Below are 23,814 nucleotides of genomic sequence, written 5' to 3' on the forward strand. Positions count from 1 at the left end.
CGTAAGCTATCTAGAAAATACAGAAGGGAGGATTGGGATAAATTTGTAAAATCCCTCGAGCGTGATATTACGGGAGCACAAAGATAGGGATTTAAAATATTTAAAACATTGCAGATGGAAATAAAAGATAAACTTAATGTTAATCTGATACCAAAACAGGACTGAATTAATCACTATCGAAATCTATAGTCTGATCCCAAAAACCCACACCCAGGAGAATATTTTAGATATGACATTTGAAGGACAAACCGAGGAGCAACATACAACAATGGAGAAATTAGAAGCAGTTTTAAAGAAGGCAAAGAATAGAAAAGCCCAGGGCTCGATGATCTGAACGCAGAACTTTTTAAATAATATGGGGGACCGGCATTGAAAGTTAAATTATTAGAATTGTTTAATAATATTTGGCATTGCTTTGATATTCCAATGGATTGGGAAACCGGTCTAGTAATTAATATACATAAAAACAAATGTGATAATTATAGAGGCATTGCCCTACTCTCAACTGCATCCAAATTATACGCCAACATAATTAAAAACAAACTATCGGCATTTAGTGAAGCCTTTTTGGAAGAGCAACAATGCGGGTTCAGGCAGGGAAGGAGCACCATAGATGCCATATTTACCCTACAACGAATTATTGAAAAAAGGAGAGAATTTAATCTTCCATTATATTTATTATTCATAGACTATGAAAAGGCCGCCTGTTAGTTAGGGTCCTACGTGGATGTAACACAGCTTCGGCTAAGGTACGCTCTTACATCTTTGTTCACCTGAATGCGAAAGTAGATCGAACCTTAGCAACGTTGAGAGTTTTTCATAAACTTCATATTATGCACTTCACAGCCACACCTCCTTCATTAAGCGCTCCCCATTCCAAGCTCCAATTGTGAGGCAGGTCGGTATCAACGTTAAGTCTCGGAGAATAAAACACAATCTGTGACGAAGTAATTACTAACTTATAGGAAAGATTAGACAATTTAACACATCAAAAATAGCGTGGAATACAAAGCAAGTGATGATGAGTAGAGGGATATCAGAAGTAAACAAAAAGGAAGAGGAAATCTTGTAGACCGAAGCAATGGAGTTCATGAACTTATGGATACAGCCTGACGAAAGACAATCTAGTACGACGAGGGAATGACATTCATGCCTCTTCGAAACACAAGGCCCTAGGCTATCACCACACAAACCGGGCGGGTTTAATATGCTGTGATTTAAACGACAAGCTTCCCTCCTCTTTCTTCATCTCGATGTAAGCGGCAGCTGAGGAGAAAATTTGCAGCTTCAATAAAGACACTGGAAGCACTATTCAGTATCTCCTGCCGGCAACACACCCCTCGTTGTGTACGCGCTAATTGTAAACTTTGAACGTTTCATTTTCAAGCCACGTCAGATTATTGCCGTCATCCGTTTCTCTCCCCTTGAGCTCGCGCGACTCATGTTCGCGAATTTTATTTCGCAGCATCTCCACTCTACCAGTTAACTCGTAAAATACGACAACGCGATGCAGCTAATTATGAGTATATCCACTCAACTCACATATTTTGTGTTCATTATTTCACATGCATTGCAGACTACAACCACTACTGGTAACTCCTTAATGCAGGAACGTAGATCGTGAGTTGCAGGGTTACTTATCTATAGGGAGCGGATTTTTATGTGCTAAAAGTTTAAATATATTTATTTTTATGTGCTGAAAAGTACGAAAATATTTGTTAAAAATACCTTACTTAGCTTGGAAAAAAAAAATGTTACTGAGTGCTCACCAACCACACTTGAGTGCTAGTAGTTGGCCGAGAATTGCAGTGAACAACAAAGGTCATCTCCAAATTCTCCATCACAAATGCTTGCCGATTATCTCTGAACGACGACTTATACTGTGAAAACGATCTTTCCATATCACAGGACGTCAGACGTGCATATTTAAAGAGAGGAATGTCACAAACACAAACACCGTCAATTTCACCAACAGGCACACCCTCCAATACTTGAGCAACTTTACACATTTTTTTATACCCACTGTTTTTCCCAAACACATTCTGGAATTTGTCCCTTAGTACTTGTACTTCTGAACCTGATAGCGAGTCTAGTTTAATTTCCAAGGCACGCACCTCCCTGTTTCAGACAACAGGTTTTTGGATGTTTCGAGATTTTTTATGGAGTCACAAAAAGCTTAGATTTGCTAATAGGAAAGCCAAATCGTTTTTTAAAGAACCATCTTTCAGTATATCTTGAAGGATATCGATTGACGAAGCCCGATAACAGGGAATCACAACAAGATATGTTGTCTTACTTGATAGACATGAGCGAGAGGCGAGAGATTTGTTTAAATTAAATAATGTTCATACCCGAGCATTTATCTGTTGTTTCACAAACAAAGCGCGGAATGAAAACATCTTCAGCAACAATAAACGTTCCTAATTATGTGTTGCAAGATCTCTCCTCTTTGTCCATGTTAATTTATTCTCTAATAATAACACTGATATGCTGCCTAGCAGTTCTCAGAACTTGAAGCGATACTATTACGAAAATGGATCACGGATACACCACAAAGCGCTTAGAAACACGAAGCAACGAAGAGTTCTTAAAAAAAGATAACGTACTTCTGAGTGACATAATTGATTTAGTTTTAAAATGTTTAAAAGGTCTTGTAAAAAATTATTTAAGTAAAAAACCTCCAAGATTTGTGTGTTTATAATAGATTTCCTGAAAATATGTATTTACATAATTTTTTGTGAAAATATGTGTTTTTATATGAAATAAAATTCGGGTTTTAAACTTGAAACTTCATGTTCGGAATTTTTAACTTTGTTAATTGTGTTTTATCACAAGTAAAAATAATATTTAATTACATAGGAATCCGCTCCTTACTTATCTACACGCACAAGGAATGTCTGATTAGTCTATATCCAGAGCCAGGTTTTTATGGTGAAAATTTTAAAAATTTTCGTGAAAAATAAATAACATCGTACAATAGATAATGCAATATCATACACTTTGTATACAATAATTATCAATAATTTTATACACGGACGGCATTGCATTTGCAACATTCATAGTGAAATTAAGCTGTTTAATAATAATAATAATAATAATAATAATAATAATAATAATAATAATAATAATCTTACTTAGAATTAGGCTTGTGGATAATCCACCATCTCCTGGAACTTGAAGTTTCCAATGTGTCGGAACTACACACAGGTTCATCATCAATCATCAGGGTAGCCAGAGACATCCTACTCTGTGAGGCCAGTCGTACGAATCAGTCTGTCGTAACGAGTCCAACACAGTAGTGACCTCTCTGGTCTTACCCTGATAATGGAACCTGTGTGTAGTTCCGAAACTTTGGATATGTCAAGTTCCAGGACACAAGCCTAATTCTGATCACAGTCACCGTGCAAGCCTTGCAACTCATATAGGCCTAATGATAAGCGTTATTGTTACTTAGTTGTATATAAGATCCCAGTCATCAGCGGGCCTGTAGGCTGTTAAAGAGAACGAAAGAATTCCAAAATAATTTGCCTCCCTATTCTTTGCAGCCACCATCTTCGTAAGTACGAGTGATATACTAGGCTATATTTCTTTAAAATAATTTTATGAATTACATTTTCTTCGTTTTCACTGTAGAATCGAGATCTTTTTAAACAGCGAGTCAATTTTCGAAAAAATTCGCGACAAATATTTATGGTCCTAAATCAATCACATTCACGATAAATCATCAAATGAATTCTGTGCCTTTATATGTAGACCAGAAGCTGACTGCGTTTATTGCTGACTGCGTGTCTTGGTTTCGAATCTCGAGACAGGCTGTTCACCCCTTATTCTCTGGACCGTTCAATGGGCATGTATGATGTTGGTGCTTTTGACAAAAATATAAACAACTCTTCAAAAAATGACAAAATCAATACAGAAAGCGATAAAAGGGACGCCGGCCGACATCTTCATTATGAGGAATTAAGTTCAATTTGTTCGATATTGTCGGATAATGGGAAGGGCGCGTGAAACATGTCCGCCGCTCTAATATATTAAAATCAAGCCATCTCCAATTTGTAACTTTGTGTGCGGCGTCGGCGATCATCTCGCCCAGATACGGACGGCACTGCTGTGTATCGTGTGCCGCATTAATTATCTGTTGCTCAGAGCCAAACCGCCATATCTCCACTTCGCGGAAACTCATTCATTGTCACGTACGGATAACAAAGAGTTGTTTAGTTATGCTAGTGAGAAGTGCCTACTTCCAGCAGGCCGGTTTTCTGAAGCAAGGATATTTAACTATGACAGAAGGTTAATTTTTTAAGTTGATCAGTTAACGACACTGTACCAACTACTAGGCTATTTAGCATCGATTCAATTGATGATAGTGAGATGATATTTCGCGAGACGGGGCCGAAGATTCGTCATAGATTACGTAACATTCGTCTTGGTAAAATCCCCCCCCCCCAGACAGCCAGTCAAGCTCCGGATCGATAGTTGTGCTTACGATGGTATTTGATAAAAAACTACAACTGCTACGCTTTCTCAGCCTTCTTAAATACTTTCGCCGCGGCCTTCAATTTCGTTCTTTCACACGACAAGTTTTTAATTTTTCCGAAGTTACAATTTCCAAATTGATTTAATCAAAGTCGGCGAGTTCATTCTTAAGGTGATACGCAAAGCCACCAATAACACGAGGTTCAAGGACGACGGACTGTCAGCTACCAGTTCTGCGTCCAGTGTCAACTTCAGACTGCAACTTGGTAAAAAAAAGATCAATATCACATTACAATTCTCTGCAACACGTTTGCATGCACATCCATGAAAGACTTCAGAATATAACATAGGCTACACATCATGCGTAAACAAATAAAATATCTCTACATATGGGCTATTCCATCTCAAATCGACCGAAATATAGAGAAAATTGACCTTGAAATTTTTAAATACAATGAAACTTTTTCTGTCCATTGACAACTGTGATACAATGCTTTGTGCAAAGTTTGAGGCATCAGAACTTCATAGTGTTTAAATTAATAATAATTTAAATTTATCGTATTTTCATAAAATTAGCAACTTTAAACTGTTATGGCTCCGAAACCCTTTCACCCAATGATCAAAATCATGGTTTACTTTGATGCTGACAAATTAAAGTTCATATTGACATGTAAACAGTTTTTCTTACTTTTTATGGAAATGAAGAAATTTAGATTTTTCTTCATTAAGACGCCTTTGCCCACGAAAAAATATTTTTAAAATATATAGGTAGTTAGATTCCGCAGTGAAAGTACAAATAAACACATATTTTTTACTGATGGTATGTTGATAAGAAAGTATTGAAAATATCAAATAAAGAAAATAAATAGTACGCACGTGAACTAACCAGCTGACTGTAGGTAGTCGAGACAAGCAAGGCCAGGAGACAAACACGTGATGTGTCGTATAGCAGTCATGGCTGGGCTAGCTTTATCACAAGTTTTCATAAACACAGGAGTAAAATGACGCCCAATGCTCGCTTATCTTCAGCTCTCTGCCAGTACGTGCGGTACTGCGCCGTTCAAGTCTAGGCGTGTGAAAATAATTTATTTAATACCCTCGAAACTTATTGCCGAGCCACTAAGCAAACAATGCCGGAGCCCTCTTAATAATGCAAGGTTTTTTCTCAATATTTTTTACATTAAAAAAATGGGCAAAAAGCCCAAAAGCAAGTAAAATCAGATTATCTGTCTCTCTGTACACAATAAAAACAAGGATTACTTCTTAACATAACCTACCAAATGTCAGCTTCAAAATGAGTTCTCGTTCGATGTTGTGCAGTAAATGGTTCCAGAGTTGTGAGCGCTGAAAGAGGCTTGTTTTTATGAAATACGCTAAATTTGTCGCTCAATAGTACGAAAACCGTTTGACTTTCGATAGTATATTTGTGAAAATGCACTCTCCTCAGCACCTTGTATAAATAGGGATAAAATTAGAGTATAAAAAATGCGAGGTTTTTTACTGATCGATTTCATATGGAACAGCCCATATGCAAAGAAAGTAACACACGTGGCATCCTTTCTGGTCGGCAATATTATTGGTGTGTAAGACTGAGACAGTGTCCGGACTTCACAGTTTGGTAAACGTTACGGGTGTTAATTCCTATTTGCGAAATGTTTCAAAGCTCAATAACTGTGCAGCCCAGGCGTGCTGGACATAACGCGGTGTTGCTCGCGGGCGGTGCACAAGATCCGTGTGAACGCGGCAGGTGAGTCCGCCGGCAGTCGGCCAGACACTTGACTCCCTACTTGTTGGCGTTGAGTCTTCTCTTTTCTGTGGCCTCTGGGCGATGATATCAGTCACTTTCAGTTTGAAGTCGCATAAATCTAACGCGACAAGTCGGATATTCTGCCTGCATTACCCACGAGGCCAGCCACCCTGCCTGTCCAAACCTCTGCAAAATCCTACCCAACTAGAATCCTCAACAATAATTAAAAACACAGTGATGTTAACAGACGAAGGCTGTGAAGTTCTCATTCCTCACAGATAGGCCTACGATGTCACCCGTCAAGCTTCAGGCGGGATTGTCCCGGAATTTGGAATACTGTCCTGGATCCGGGCAAACACACTTTTGTCCGTCCATGCCGATTATGAGAGCAGCAAAGAACAACATTCTTACTTACTTACTGGCTTTTAAGGAACCCGGAGGTTCATTGCCGCCCTCACATAAGCCCGCCATTGATCCCTATCCTGAGCAAGATTAATCCAGTCTCTACCATCATATCCCACCTCCCTCAAATCCATTTTAATATTATCTTCCCATCTACGTCTCGGCCTCCCCAAAGGTCTTTTTCCCGCCGGCCTCCCAACTAACACTCTATATGCATTTCTGGATTCGCCCATACGTGCTACATGCCCTGCCCATCCAAAACGCCTGGATTTAATGTTCCTAATTGTGTCAGGTGAAGAATACAATGCGTGCAGTTCTGCGTTGTGTAACTTTCTCCATTCTCCTGTAACTTCAACCCGCTTAGCACCAAATATTTTCCTAAGCACCTTATTCTCAAACACCCTTAATCTATGTTCTTCTCTCAAAGTGAAATCCAAGTTTCACAACCATACAGAACAACCGGTAATATAACTGTTTTTTAAATTCTAACTTTCAGATTTTTTGACAGCAGACTGGATGACAAAAGCTTCTCAACCGAATAATAACAGGTATTTCCCATATTTATTCTGTGTTTAATTTCCTCCCGAGTGTCATTTATATTTGTTACTTTTGCTCGAAGATATTTGAATTTTTCCAACTCTTCGAAGGATAAATCTCCAATTTTCATATTTCCATTTCGTACAATATTCTGGTCACGAGACATAATCATATACTTAGTCTTTTCGGGATTTACTTCCAACCCTATCGCTTTACTTGCTTCAAGTAGAATTTCCGCGTTTTCCCAAATAGTTTATGGATTTTCTCCTAACATATTCACGTCATCCGCATAGACAAGCAGCTGATGTAACCCGTTCAATTCCAAACCCTCTCTGTTATCCTGAACTTTCCTAATGGCATATTAAGAACAACATTCTACTATTAAATATTCTTAGTGCCCATATTTTTTATGTTAACTCTATAGACTTAAATTTCATAGTTTTCTGCCTAAAGACAGGTCCTTTACTGCAAACCCACCATTATGTAATCTTCCCTATTTTCCGCCTTCTTCCTACCTTCTGCATATGTTAATGCTGTCTATCATCTGATATCTTTTTTGCCCCGTACTTTTCTCCCGTTCACCATTTCTTCCAGTATAGGCATATCCTTCAGAAACAGACAAAATTGAAATTGAAATTTCTCTCGGTCCTTGTAGAGGAGGAGCTCGTCCAGCCTTCGAAAGGTGACGACCCTACTCAGAGGCGTCAAGCACAGACAGCGGGACTTGCAGGTCACGAGGTCAGGCTTAACTATTGGTTTTCAATGGCTTCTGAGCACTTACACGAGCAGAAGGGACAGAAGCTGAGTTTCGGATTCTTGTTATAATAATAACAGAACATTAAAATATCGACTTTTTCAGCATAAGCCAGTTTGTTTCGTGATATGAACACTGAAGCAATTAAGCATTGTGCTTCATTTCTTTGTTTGAGTGGATCCGGGTTCAGAAATCCTCAACATAGCAAACCAATACGAGACTAAAGAAAAAAAAAACGAAGTTGGCGTCTTATAGAAAACGCTAACCAACAACATGAATTACTTGCAGGCCGTTCATTTCAAGCCATCGTGGCAATCTGCTCGCGCATGTCACTGCGTCATCAATCACCCATCCGCACGCGTCAGATAATTCCAGACGAAATACAATAAATGTCGCAGCTCCCCCAGCGGCCCACAATACAATGCAGGGCACTGCTGGTGGATTTCTGTGCGGCGGGTTTTGTCGTACTCTCCAGTGTTGCCAATTCAGCGGTTTTCCCGCTAAATCTAGCTTTTTTTGGAATACCATCTCGCGGGTAAAATTACATTTTCCCGCTTAGCGGGAATACTAGCGGTTTTTAATCTTTAAGGTTTCTTAAATGAAATTCATATTAGCATTATAAGCGGCTTTCATAATTACGTTTAATTCATCCAGTGTGAGTTCTGTGAAATAATGGATGTCTTAATGAAGTGATAATTTCATATTATATTTATGTTACCGTTAAAATCCGAAACCCGTCAAAACCAGTTTCAGCTAGTAAAAACTAGTTTAAGCAAATAAAGATAGAAAGTGAGTTTTCGTATAATCTAGAATCAATGTCAGGTTAGGTTTGGTTTGTTTAGACTTTTGTTTGGTAAAAAAAAAAAAAAAACTACAAACCAAACCTAACCTGTCATTGATTCTAGATCTTACGAAAATTCGCTTTCTATCTATCTACATTTTAAAATTACTTTTTGCCACTTGAAACTGGTTCTGTCGGATTTTGGGTTTTAACGGTAACATATATCGTGCAATAAGAATTTAAATATGTTGTGTCTGTGATAAAAGTGTTCAAAATTGCTTTATAGCGCCACATTGGCAATGATAAAGTGTGCAATATTCGTTACATTGGCGGGCGGATGCTCTATCTTGACCATCATCATTATTATTATTATTATTATTATTATTATTATTATTATTATTATTATTATTATTAGGCCTATTATTAAATAATAAGTATACATTAAAATCTAGAGATATTTGCTAGAAAATCGCGGGTTTTCGAAAGTCAACTAGCGAGATTATACGAACAACTGTTGGCAACACTGGTATTCTCGTTCCCTACCAATCTAGGCCTGTAACCGATGCAGAACGCAACGGGAAACTAATGCTCCGCTCTCCTCTTTTAAAGTCTTGCAGCAGTGGATAGAGATTAAATTTTGTCACTTTTTAAATACAATTCTTCGTTTTAACGTTAAAAAATGGTATTTGATTCTCCACAAATTCCATGCAGATATGTTCCTTCAATCAGCTGTTAAGCCGATATTTAACTAAAAGTACGCCCTGGGCGCCCTCTGAACTCTTGAACTCAATTTTCTCTACTCGCATTTTCCATGCATATCGCTTTGCTAAATGTTACTCCTTCTCCAAATTTTGTACTGTGTGCGAAATTTTCTGCAGGTCTTCTTGAAGGTCTGCTTTAGAAAACTTGCTATCAGGATTTTCCTTATACCTCAAAATTTTGGGGAGGGGGGAAAATATATATATATTGCTAGACATCACAATTTTAGCTGTTTTTATATTTTAATAACTATGTGAGATATTGCTTTTTCTGAGCTCTTGAACAATAATCTGAATATATATATATATATATATATATATATATATATATATATATATATATATATACGTCTATGGCAAGTTATGTTTCATGAAATTTGAAAGGTATGTGAAACAAATTTCAGACAAACATTTTGAAATTTGTAGAAGTAGTGATTTGTCAAAATACAATTTAAATTCACCAAAATGTTGATAAATCATATAATTTTAGACCAAATACCAGAATAAGAAATGAAGCTGTGCTGGAAAGAGTGGGTGAAGAAAGAGTAATGTAGAAACTGACCGGGAAGACAAAGGAATTGTCTGGGTCACTGGCTAAGAAGAAACTGCCTACTGAAGGATGCGCTGGAAAGAATGGTGAACGGGAGAAGAGTTCGGGAAAGAATACGATGTCGGATAATAGACAACACTGATACGTGCATGGATCATATGCGGAGACTAGGAGGAAGGCAGAAAAAAGGAAAGATTGAAAAATGCTGTGTTTACAGTGAAAAACCTGTCCTTGGGCAGAAAACTATGAATGGACGAACACACGCTACTTATATTCAGTATCAGTGGTGGCTCATGATCATTTTTGTTGGTGGGGCCAGATACGGTATTTCACAAATTTTGCGGTATACGTTAAACAATGCACTAAGATTTTTTATTTCATTTTAGTTCATTGTTTCTGCTTTAAAATAACTTCAGCACAATACAACTAAAACTACCAACTACATAATAATGCAAATTCAACATTTAACTCATCAATTTGCAGAATTATTTATAAAGAAGATGTGCTTGTCTGTCCTTATGGCTGGCAAACTTTTTGATGAACCTGTTCTTGAAGTTCGGAATTTCATGGCGATGCTCCTTATGAATAGAACAGAAAGCGAACGAATTCAGCCTATCTCGACCCATGATGTTTCTGAGAACTGTTTTTATTCTGTTTAACGTGTTGAAACTCCGTTCTGACTCAGCTGGATGTACTATAAGCAGTAACATAAGCTGCTATCAAGAAGTCAAAAGGAGAATAGCAATGGCAAAGGAAGCTTTTAAAAGAAAAAGAACCTCTGGAGAAAGAACTAAGTAAGAGACTAGTGAAGTGCTTTGTGTGAAGTGTAGCATTGTATGGGCAGATACATGGACATTACGACGAAGTGAAGAGAAGCGAATAGAACCCTTTGAAATGTGAATATGGGGAAGGATGGAATGTGCGAAATGGACAGAGTAAGAAACGAAGCTGTGTAGGAAAAAGTGGATGAAGAAAGAATGATGCTGAAACTGATCAGAAAGAGGAAAAGAAATTGGCTGGGTCACTGGCTGAGAAGAAACTGCCTACTGAAGGATGCACTGGAAGGAACGGTGAACGGGAGAAGAGTTCGGGGCAGAAGAAGATATCAGATGATAGGCGATATTAAGATATATGGATCATATGCGGAGACAAAGAGGAAGGCAGAAAATAGGAAAGATTGGAGAATGCTGGAGTTGCAGTGAAATACTTGCCATTGGGCAGAACACTATGAATGAATTATTATCAGTACTATTATTATTAGTAGGCCTACTATTATTTATAATTGCTGTAACGTTTTAGGTCCCTGAAACTGTATTTTAATGCTTACTTTCGATTATTATGGAGCCTAGTTGATGTGTCTGAAAGTTGGTTAATGGCTTAAATATCCAAATTCTAGTTATAATGTATATAAAATATAATGTATGTTTTTGCAGGCATCATTGAGGCATTAATGTTTTTTTTTATTTATTTTTTAATAATTTCAACAGACTCAACGTAGGCCTACCTATCTTGTGCGATAAACTTGCTAGAACGCTGTACGTGTTAGGAAGAGAGTGAGATAGAGATACTGCACCTCACTCGTTCTAACGGAGGCAACAGCGTACTAGCCGAGACCCGTAAGACCAATGCTTTTTTCTTAACGTGGAATACTCTGTACAGCCGCGAGCAGATGACATGATGGAGATTAGTTGGGATGCCACAAGGGAACCGAAGCTATCGGAAAAATTCCTGAACCACGGACTAGCCCAGGCCTGCAGAACTCGCAAAGTAGGGGAACTATGACGTCAGCCTCACTCCAATTCTATTGGGGATGATCGACTTCCGCCCCGAGAATGAATGTTGATGCAGCCGAGCGTACTTAGAACCCCGTGACCGCACAGGTAGAAAAGGTGGGTGGGGTAAAAGAGGGGAGGAAAGCAGTCGCTCTCAAGAGCTACAGTTCTGCAGGCCTGCTAGCCGAAAACAAGTTGCTGAGGATTGGACCCGGGTCCACAGGATTGTAAGTTCAGCGCTCTAGCCATTAGACCACAGAGGCGGCTATCAAAGCGAAATACTTGACAAAGCAAAAGTAGACACAGCCGTCACATTAAGAACTGTCCACACAATTCTGCTTAGGAATATCTTGTAAAGTGAATGCAATCCTAGACGATATGGGAATAGATCACGCGAGAACTTTTTTCTGTAAATGCACAGAACCAGTCTCCGCTTTCCGTCATAAATAATTTAAAAGCCACTCAGTTCCTGGCTGCTGCTCCTTTTCACAGGCGCAATGACAGCTGAGACGACACCTTTCGTATAGTGAGGGTCACATAAGAACAGTTCCTACACAGCAAATATTGCCGCCTTGTCAGTATTGCCAACTGTTACCAGATATCACACGATCCTACGTACTAAATGACTTATTTACTTACAGTACTGTATGTTGGAAGATTATTCTAAATAATTCAATAATTTGTAACATATTTTCGTAGGCAAACTATACGGGAAAGGGATCAACATGTCAAGAATTTTGTCTGGCAATATGAAATTCATTGGTTTGATTAAACAATTGGCTCACGAGACCTAACCTAAAAACGTATTTTGTTTGACCACATGAAATTATTAGTACTAACTCCGAAAACTTACCTGATTATAGTTTTGAATTATAACCACAACCCAACACATAAAATAACTATTATGTATTAATATTAATACTGATATTAATTAATTATTACTATGTTCAAATTTCACTAGCTCCCAGTAACCTGCTCAGAAATCTAGTACAATTTTATTTTCATGGAACTCCAGTACCGACAAATATTGTCAATATTTGTCTCAGCTGCCAACATACCAGTTTCAAAATCACTACCATTTGTAGTATTTGTCAGTATCGAAATTCGAAACGAAGTTGGCAAAAGAAAATTCAACCTGCAAACTAGAAAATCACCACAATCCAGTAGCGTATGTGGTAATGGGGGAAAAATGGTTAGGTTTCACCCTTAGGGTATGAAGTAAGCTGACCCGGACTATATTCGGGAGCAAGTAGGACTGTGGACTATTGCCATGACACGTTGGAAAAGCACTTAGATAGCATTGCAAACCACGGTGGCTTTTGAGAAACTTCATAACACGTAAGTATTCATATTTCTACACACTATAACCTTTCCAGCAGGGCTACGAGTTTCATACAACACTTTCTATTTTTGTGAGTACAAGAGATGGGCGGGTTCAGAGGGACAAATAGGCATTTCCAAGTTTCGGATAGTAACACTTGCCAGCACTCACCGGTCTCGCGGTCGCTGCGGTCCTCGGAGGTGGTGGACTCGCCGAACATGTCCAGCTGCAGGGGCTCCCTGGGGCCCAGCAGCAGCTCCTCCCCCGCCGCCACGTCGGCCGTCGTCTCGTAGAAGATCTGCAGACAGAGCGACCACAGCCACTTTCAGTACGGGGAGCCTTAATGAATGTCATCGCGCAAACTGATAAAAACTCTAAATTTTGTCTTTAAGTATAGTATTTAATACTTAAAGACAAAATTTAGAGTTTTTATCAGTTTCTTTGATAATTTTCAGGTTTGCTTCTCCGATGAATCAACCTTTCAGTGTTTGATGGACAAAGCAATGTTTGTTCGTCGACGAAAGGGAGAAAATTTTGCTCCTGGATGCCTGGTTAACACAGTTAAACACCCAATATCAGTCATGATATGGTCTGTGATATCAGGCAAAGGTTCAGGACGACTCTACATTGTTCAGGGAACAACGAAACAAGATCAATATATCCAGGTATTGGAAAACAGGCTTATCCCTCAGCTGAACGAATGGTTCCCAAATGGGGAGAAATATATTTTTATGCAAGATGGTGCACCTTGCCACACTGCTAGGAGAGTCAAAACGTTTCTGGCTTCCAAAAACATTCCACTTTTGCCATGGCCAGCAAACTCACCGGACTTGAAACCAATTGAGAACGTCTGGGCCCTCGTAAAAAGAGAGATGGCAAAATAATTTATTATTACCAGAGTTCGACTTGTTGAAAGGCTGATACATGTTTGGAATCACAATGAGAGGATCCAGGAAATAATACAGAAGTGTATTGTAAGCATGCCAAAGAGAACTGAAGCTGTAATTAAAGCCAAAGGAGGTCGTACGAAATACTGAAATTTCTGTAAAAATGAGGTGTGGTTGGTTATTTATCAATATTTCTTGAATTAACATTGTTATAATTGTAATTTTACTTAATATTGTTTAAAAATTAAATATGTAATGTGAATTCTGCTTAAGAAAGGAAACCAGAGTTCAAATGAGGAAGTAATATGTAAAGTATAGTAAAAATGTGAGTGATTATAATAATGTGGCCAGGTACTGTAGTCTATGTAACTGTATGCGTGCACGCCCATTTGCGCAACAGACTTCAAGAATATTATTTATCATTTAAAAGTGAGGTTAGAGGTCGAAAAGGAGAAAGGCTGCCAGATACATTTGAAAATATTTAATTTCAATTAAACTCTGAAGTGCAGTACAAAACAAGAGCCGCAACATACATACAGACTGGACAACACAAAACGACGGCAAGAGGAAAGACATGTTCCAAGGGGAAGAAAATCTGGCAGGTGAGCGATGGCTGCGCTTTCCAAGACTGCAGAGGATAGAGTCAGTGTTGCCAACAGTTGTTCGTATAATCCCGCTAGATTACTTTCGAAAACCCGCGATTTTCTAGCAAATATCTCTAAATTTTAATGTATACTTATTATTCAATAATAATAATAATAATAATAATAATAATAATAATAATAATAATAATAATAATAATAATAATAATGGTCAAGATAGAGCATCCACCCGCCCATGTAACGAATATTGCACACTATTACTATTGCCAATGTGGCGCTATAAAGCAATTTTGAACACTTTTATCACAGACACAACATATTTAAATTCTTATTGCACTATATATGTTACCGTTAAAACTCAAAATCCGACAAAACCAGTTTCAACTAGTAAAAAGTAATTTTACAATATAGATAGATAGAAAGCGAAATTTCGTAAGATCTAGAATCAATGACAGGTTAGGTTTGGTTTGTATAGGTTTTTTTTTTTTAGGCTTTTATCAAACAAAAACCTAAACAAACCAAACCTAACCTGACACTGATTCTAGATTATACGAAAACTCACTTTCTATCTTTATTTGTTTAAATTAGTTTTTACTGGTTGAAACTGGCTTTGACGCATTTCGGGATTTAACGGTAACATATATAATATGGAATTATCACAACATTAACACATCCATTATTTCACAAAACACACACTGAACAAATTAAGTGTAATTATGAAAGCCGCTTATAATGCTAATATGAATCATTTCAGAAGTTTTAAAGATTAAAAACCGCCAGTATTCCCGCTAAGCGGGATAATATAAATTTACCCGCGAGATGGTTATCCAAAAATGCTAGATTTAGCGGGAAAACTGTTGAATTGGCAACACTGGATAGAGTCCCTCTATAATAATTGTTGAGACAATGAGCATACTCCTGATTGGTCGGATCCAATCATGACTTCCAGTAACATAAAATTAGAGAGAAAATCCAATATGAAAATAGCTAATTACCCTTAAAGGTTACCAAAATGATACAGCCTACTATTTAGTCCATTATAAAGAACAATAATCAAAATACGGTAACAATAATTAACATTTATAAATAAAATATTATATAAGCAAGAACTAGTTTTAACATGAATATGGCAGATATCCTCATATAAACATATGTTTTATTTTTTCATTTAAATCGGGTAATACAAATGATCATGCAGAATAATTTGACGACCAATGTTTTGTAGCACACTAAATTTCAATCCAAATCTTTAAACACATTCACTGTAAATCTTGGGATTGCATCTAGAGCACCAAAGAAGAGGCCCAAGGCTTTCCAGTTATCAATACTAGACACTCAAATTAAAATAAAATAGAATGATAAAATAATAAATCCCTCATTATCTTTAACATCCAGACTCCCTTTACAATGATACCTGAGACTTGATCCATCAATTATTAAAGTAACAATTATGTAATGATTTGATATCACTGAAAATTGAAAAACAAAATGTCCTATGATAAGTAAAACCATATGCCTTGTACATAATTTTATAATATAATTAATTATATATTTATTCAGTCGTAGTGTTCTGCCCAATGGCACGTCTTTCACTGCAAACCCAGCATTCTCCAATCTTTCCTATTTTCTGCCTTCCTCTTTGTCTCCGCATATGATCCATGTATCTTAATGTCGTCTGTCATCTGATACCTTCTTCTGCCCCGAACTTTTCTCCCATTCAACATTCCTTCCAGTGGACCCTTCAGTAGGCAGTTTCTTCTTACTCAGTGACCCAATTAATTCCTTTCCCTCTTCCTGATCAGTTTCAGCATCATTCTTTCTTCATCTACTCTTTCCAACACAGCTTCATTTCTTACTCTGTCTGTCCATTTCACACGCTCCATTCTTCTCCATATCCACATTTCAAATGCCTTTAGTCGTCTCTCTTCACTTCGTCGTAATGTCCAGTTCTGCCACCATACAATGTGCATAAAAAGCACTTCACCAATCTCTTCCTTAGTTCTTTTCCAGAAATCCTCAGAAGATGCTCCTTTTTTAAAAAAGCTTCTTTTGCCATTCCTGAACACAGAAGCTCGCAAACTCCAAGCTTTTCGTTTGGGGTGACGTCAATGATTGTTGATTACTTGCAGTCATCTGTTTACGGCTATGCTGCCTTTCAAGTTTTCATTGTGACTAAACTCTAAACTTCTACCAGAACGAACAGAATACTTCTATTCCTTCTGATGCTACTGTTACTGTAACGTTTGTGTCCTCGTGAGTGTTAACTTTTTTTTTTTTTTTTTTTTTTTTTTTTGTGAATGGCCTTAAGGTCGAAGGAAAAAGCAGTTTTCAGATAACATATCTCGTAGACGTAGATGATCAAAACATATTTGCAAATCTTACAGCAATCCACTCAATTTAAAATACTCAGAGAACAAACAGCAGTATCAGGTCAATCATCATAAACAATGAGTACACGTGAGTCTTTAAACTTTCGTGGTGTCTGTGATCACATCTCCAACAGATTTCCACCGTCAGGGCAAATTGGTACAACTGCTTGGATCTGTGCCGTCGCCCGCAGCAGCAACGGACTTTTACAACGTGTTTGGTTCGAACAGATGCGGGCTGATTGCCTCAATGGATTTTGCTTTAGGCTTTTCCCAACTGCGAGGCGAATGCCAGGCAAGCCCATCCGACGGCACAAACATGATAAGCAAAGCGCGGCGGGCGGGCGGCACAAGTACAAACAAAATATAGGGAGTATATACAAGATTTAGACTCATGTGGTAGCTGTTAGGTTGCGTCCATTTCCGACTTTCCCTTTTTCAAAATTCTCTAAAGCTCCTGCAGTATAACGGCGAAACTTGGAGTGAGACAAGTGGCCAACAAACTTGGAGCTCCATATTTAGTTTTCTCAGCCCTAAATTCCCTCGCAAGGACGCGGTTTAGCTTACTTTTTCAATGTTTTCTCATCCCATTTCCTTCCCCATTGACACTGAATTGAAAAAAAAAAACATAGATCAATTTTTAAAAAGATAACCAGAAAATAAATGTACATTTTAAAACTGAATTTCTAATTTTAGATGTAAAAATTTCAATTTAAGTAGTATTACATCAAATTTCAAAGTTAAAAAAGTACTATTAATTTTCTTGTCCAAAATTGCATATTTTTAACCACAGGCTTAGAAGATCAAACTGTATCCATCATCTGAACCATTTTTGGAAGTAATATAACTGCAGATATTAACAGCTTGTGCCTTGCAGAGTATAACAAAAAACTGTAATACCAGATTAGTCCTAAAAGAATACTTTTCTCAGAAAAAATCCTCTATATGTTAACACTGATTTACTCGATAAGTAGGCTACTATCCGTAGGATTCCGATTTCTACTCGTCACTAAACCGATAAGGAATGATCGATCCTTTTGTAGTTTTTAAATAAAAATGGACGGTTCTCTTCAAAATTGAAAAACGATTATATAACATTCCTGCCATTAGGAAGTCTGGCAACCCTGCTGCAGTGACCAAGGGACAGAACGCTGCTATTCAGACAGAGTTCGTGTGTGTATTCGATGCGCTGTTGCCAAACTATGCAGGCTTTCAGCATCATTTTCTAATTAACCACACAGTTAATTACAAAAAGTATAATAGATGTTTTTATTTATTTTAATGTACTCTATTATCCCCTTCAATCTGCACAGTGAATATCACTTCTATTCTGTATTATTATGATTATGATGGACGCAAAAATATCGTAGTACTATGTCTATCAAAGAAAACCAACAACATGTCATAGATTTCAACTCTACTGGGTGTTCATTTCAAAGTGTGTCATGACGTCACTGTTGTGAGTCAGCGATTTGAAGCGAGTTTCAGCTTTTATGTCAGAGAAGTTGCCTATTAATCAATGCCTTCAATCTGAACTTGAGAACGTGTACGGTATAACTTGAACGTCGTAGCAACAGATGGCGGTCTGTAAAGTCTGTGTGCTACCATAACCTCTTTCGAACTGTGTTTTGCGCGGGCAAGTCGTTCGCAGGGTATTTGTTATCATCGGTTGCGTACGCGAACATTCCACAACACAAATCAAATGCTCCGTGTCCATGTTGACAGTCGAAGTTAATGTCAACAAATACGTAAGTAATCGTCTTAACCCTCTCCACATATCCCGACAGTAAGAAAAAAACTCACCCCAGTACGTGTTTCCAAACAGTTCACATTCCTGCCACTACCGGCGTTACCGTACATATCGATAAGTACTCTTCAGAATGAACGTCGTACTTGCTAGGTAACTTCTCTGGCACATAGGTAATACGCCTCTGCGGAAGTGTAGGAAGGTTGAATTCTCTATGCTCATCGGCTAGCTACATGACGGCATACAGCGAGTCATGACCAGACATCGGATTCTAGGGCAAATGCCTATTTTGTTTCTTTAGGAGAAAAGTAAAAATAATTATTAATATTTGTGTTTCATGGAAATTGAAAGGTATTCAAAGAGTTTTATAGTGCCCTAAAATGCCCTAAAACGGTTATTAGAGCCTAATTTGTTAATATTCGCCTAAAAATGCCTAACTCACTGTAAAGTTTCGCATTTTACTCCTACTTTTTGTAATTTATACATGCATTCACTGCGAAATTTAAGGCATTTAAAAAGTGGAAAGTTTGCTTCACACCGGCCATGAAACCATTGATAAAGGAAACAAAATGTTTTGAATCTCACGACACTCGCAATAGATTTCACCGAATTTAACATGTTTGGAGGCATAAATGCCGACAAAGAACCAACCTTAGTTTTGAAGCAGGCAACAATCACAACATGTGCTGCTAACTATTCAGAGATATACTATACTATAAAAATGACTGTTTTCGGTCTGAAACCGATTAGCTGTACTGCCCTTCAGAGTGTCATAAAATCACAATTTTTGGAGAAAGAGTGTTTTTGAAATATTTATGAAAAGTCGTAAAACTGCGAATTAGTAGGGTAAACCGTTACAAGATATTTAAAAGAATGGCCCTCCTAGTGTTAACACTACCAGGAAATGCAACAATAAGTGGAACTTTGTATTTTTGTCCAATTGAATCTCAATAACAACGGTTCATTTGAATGCTCGTTAACAGTTGCTCTTTCCCTCACCTTATTTGTGTTGAGAAGTTTTGAGCGGTAGGACGTTTTCCTGTGAAGTTTAACGCGATAATGCCGAAAAATATAAGTGCAAAATCTACATTGATCCGGCAATGGCTAACAGAATATTCAGAATTCACTTATGATGGAGAAATAATATTCTGCAAGATTTGTAGCAAACAGGTATGTAACAATAGTTGAAATATATAAATTCTATTAATTTTAATGAGTAGGCCTATAATATTTATACATTGACTGAGCTATCCTGAGGTATAATTTTTTTAAGACCACTACACTTAACCTTTTAAATTCCGATAGTTAAAGTATTTGCAGGTCATTAAAATTTTGATTGTTCGAACCCACTAACTTTGTGATAGAAATACGGCAATACAACAATTAGGATTTTATTTTAATTCAGTTTACTTTACATTTTTAGATTTCGCCAGAAAAGAAGAGCCACCTAAAGCAGCATGTGCAAGGTGCGGCTCATAAGGCTAAAGCTCAGCAGAAAAATCAACTGCAACAAACTTTACTAACACAGCCTACTTCATCCAATCTCAGCAGCAATTTCTATGCTGATTTAACCAGAGCGTTTGTTGCTGCTAACATTCCCTGGAATGCAATTGAAAATCCGGTTTTAAGACAGTTTTTACAAAAATACTGCAAACAAAATATCCCATCTGAGTCGACCCTAAGAAAAAATTACTTAGACAGAATATACAATGAAACTTTAGCTTCCATTCGGGAGGATATAGGTGATTCTTACATATGGGTCTCTGTGGATGAAACCTCAGATCCTATGAATAGGTATATAGCAAATATGGTAGTAGGAAAACTTAGTCCTGATGGACCTTCGATTCCACACCTCGTATGTGTTAAGGAACTTTCGAAAGTGAATAGCCAAGCCATTGCTTATTTTGTAAATAAAGGCCTACAGTCTTTATACTCAGGTAATATAGACGATTCTAAAGTTCTGTTGTTTTGTACTGATGCTGCCTCATACATGGTTGCTGCAGCTCCACTTCTTAAAACATTTTATCCTAACCTCACGCATGTAACCTGTCTAGCACATGGCCTTCACAGGGTTTCTGAAACAATCCGGAATGAATTTCCTCTTGTCAATTCGTTTATTTCTAACACAAAAAAATGTTTTTGTAAAGCCCCATCCAGGATTTCAATATTCAGAGAGAACTTTCCAGATATCCCACTCCCACCTCAGCCGGTTGTTACACGATGGGGAACCTGGATTCAGTCAGTGGTGTATTATTCTAAGTATTTTAAAGAAGTGGTCACAGTTATTGATAAATTACCTGAAACTGATAGTGCAGCGTGTGTGAAAGCAGTGAAAGATTGTCTGAATGACTCACGAGTGGAAAACGATATTGCCTACATAACATCAAACTTTTCTTTCATACCTGCAAGCATTGAACAATTAGAACGTGAAAAACAATCTCTTTGTAGCCAAATAGCAATAGTAAAGGAAGCTCAAGTGAACATACATTCTGCTTTGGGCGAAACTGGGAAAAAAGTTAAAAATAAGTGGGACAACGTATTAAATAAAAATGTAGGATTTTCATTGTTGGAAAAAGTATCAAGAGTGATATCGGGGGAAAGTGTAAATGTTCCAGTAAGTATTGATGTTTCTATTGTACCTAATTTAAAATTTGCGCCTCTCACATCAGTTTCGGTTGAAAGAAGTTTTTCTGCTTTCAAAATATTCTCAGTGACAAAAGGCAAAGGTTAACTGTGGAGAATTTAGAAAAAATTCTGGTGGTGTACTGTGCAGATAATTATAATAAAGTCTGAGCATGGAACTGAATTTCAATAACTTAAAATGAGTAATCTTGATATCAATAATCATTATTTCATTAGTTTCAATATATTAAATTTGTGCAGCTCTGTTTATAAATATAATATAGTATTCTCTTTTAATGTTTAAACATATTTTTTGTGCGTATTTTAGTGTATAACTAAAAATTTCAGTGAAAGAAATAAGTATGATACCTTGATGTGCCTAAAATGCCTATTTTCATTAAAATAGAGCCTAATTTTACAAATTTTGAGCTTGTTTTAGGCGCCTGAAGCTGCAATTTTTAGTGCCTAAAAATCCGATGTCTAGTCATGACACACTTTGAACTGAACACGCAGTAGTCTGCGAGGGACAATGGATCCTCACCGTACGAACAAAATTTTCCGCCTTACCAACCATCAATGCATTTACTAGAGTTAAATTATTATCAAAAATAGAAAAAGAAAATTATACATTACAACAGAGAGTCTGAGATATCAATTAAGGAGAAATGAAGAATATCCTAGCAATGCTGATGAACTGAAGAAACCGTCTGGATTCCCGCGTTGGCAGCTCTATTGGTTACTGGAACCTGGAGATCAAATCGTGTTAAACAGGAAGTCGCCTAACACGTCTTCTTTTCTAAGGAGTTCAAACTTTGGTGCCATCCTATGCCCGTTGGTACGCTGACGTGCACCTGTGTATAGTCAGATTTCGGTATTTCTTTTTGAAACCTCATTGCTTGACACGATTTTGTTCTGAAGTTTTAATTCGTTTATCACTTCAAACTTACATTAATATTGTCAGTAATTGAATAATTCAATTGTGACATAATTTTAACGTAAATGTCTTGCGAGGTCCTATTTCTATTTTCCAAATACGTTCTCTCTGTTTAAATCCACTAAAATTGCAAAGACAGTTGTAAATTTATGTAGATGTGATTATTTCTCTAATCGAGTTTATTTTGCTAACTAACTATTTGAAGTATTTCCTTGCTGCAATAAAGTGCATCGAATCCATGTAACTACGTGAAACGTTTATGCTGTTGTTGATGTTATTACAATCATCATTGTTTGGATTGTAAGGATGTTTGGGATTTCAAATGCAAGTCTGATAGGTCTATTTCTTCATACAGCCCGCATTTAAATTTAACAAGACAGAGTTTTCTCGTTATAGTTGCGACGCTGTTATTCCCGACGTGACTCCTCCTCTTTGCTTACGTCTTAGGAAGTCAAGGCTCTATAAAGTCTAGGTAGGTAGTATCGTTCGTCATTTTTGTTCTTTCGTTGCCGAGCTACCAGACGAGGAATCTATTTGCCACACCGTTAAACATTATCATGTCGTAGCTCCTATGATAATAAATCAAACGCACTGTAATTGAGCAAATAATTGAGCGGCAAATAACGTCCTCGTGTGCTTTCTGCGAACGCCAACGAAAGAGCCAAAATGGCGAGCGATTATAAATTAAGTATTTGTCCAGCCTTACGAAATGCTTTACATCTTCTTCAGCGAATCACAAGACGCACACGTTTAAATGTAGCCGACCTGCAACGTGATTGGCTGCCGGAAATTAGAGCGACGGGACTATAAATACTTCATAATCGCTTCCTCGTTGCATTAGTCTCGAGACAACAATGCAATTAAGAGCCGATTAGTTCCTGTCTTGTCAAGAAACATGGCGGAAACACGTTTTGAACAGCCTGCTCCACAGTTGGGTTGAGGCTACCACATCTCCTCTTCTTAGTTAATTTGTTATCATTCTAGTTTCAATGTTCATACTCGACTGGCGAATCCCAGCTCCCATGCAATGAATCAGACGAACTTAATCAATTCAGGAACTAATTATAATACGGCCATCGTATCATGGGTAATAACAGCCACTTATCTCCCCATATCACGTGACACATTCGCGGTGCGTCGAGTCGTTGCGTCACACGCACTGCCCAGTATGCGTGCGAAGCGACCGGCAGTTTATGATGACCCCACGATCATCTCAAGAATTTAATGACGGATCGCTGCTCAGGGCTGTCACAAGCCTTGATGACGACGATCAGAGATCTGACAAGTCACTGCTGTAGCCCACCAACTGCTCAAAGTGAAAAGAACCCACCAACACGCGACAAAGACATTTTGCCACCAAATAATGGCGCCTGTGCGCTTCAGAAGTAATATCTAGGATTATTGTAGCCGGCTATTTGCTATCTTAAAATATTGATATATTTCCATGCAGATATTCTGCATCATTATTCCGTCGGATCCCGGCCAACTAGGCCTAGTCACTCATATCGAGTGCACCTCAGCACATGTGTGGACTTCGGTCCTGCGTTCATAGACATCT

At 37.7% G+C, this 23,814-nt stretch overlaps 1 protein-coding gene across 4 annotated transcripts in view; it reads right to left on the reverse strand.

Moving 5' to 3' along the window:
- The window catches only part of LOC138691078 (transcription factor hamlet-like), a 648,649-nt gene that overhangs the window by 90,133 nt on the left and 534,702 nt on the right, over positions 1-23,814 (reverse strand). For all 4 annotated transcript variants that reach the window (XM_069812773.1, XM_069812771.1, XM_069812770.1 and 1 more), the window contains one exon: positions 13,270-13,396. In XM_069812773.1, coding sequence (XP_069668874.1) covers positions 13,270-13,396 — 127 coding nt within the window. The remainder of the gene's footprint in view (positions 1-13,269; positions 13,397-23,814) is intronic.

The sequence above is a fragment of the Periplaneta americana genome, chromosome 16, assembly GCF_040183065.1.
Source record: "Periplaneta americana isolate PAMFEO1 chromosome 16, P.americana_PAMFEO1_priV1, whole genome shotgun sequence".
NCBI lineage: Eukaryota > Metazoa > Arthropoda > Insecta > Blattodea > Blattidae > Periplaneta > Periplaneta americana.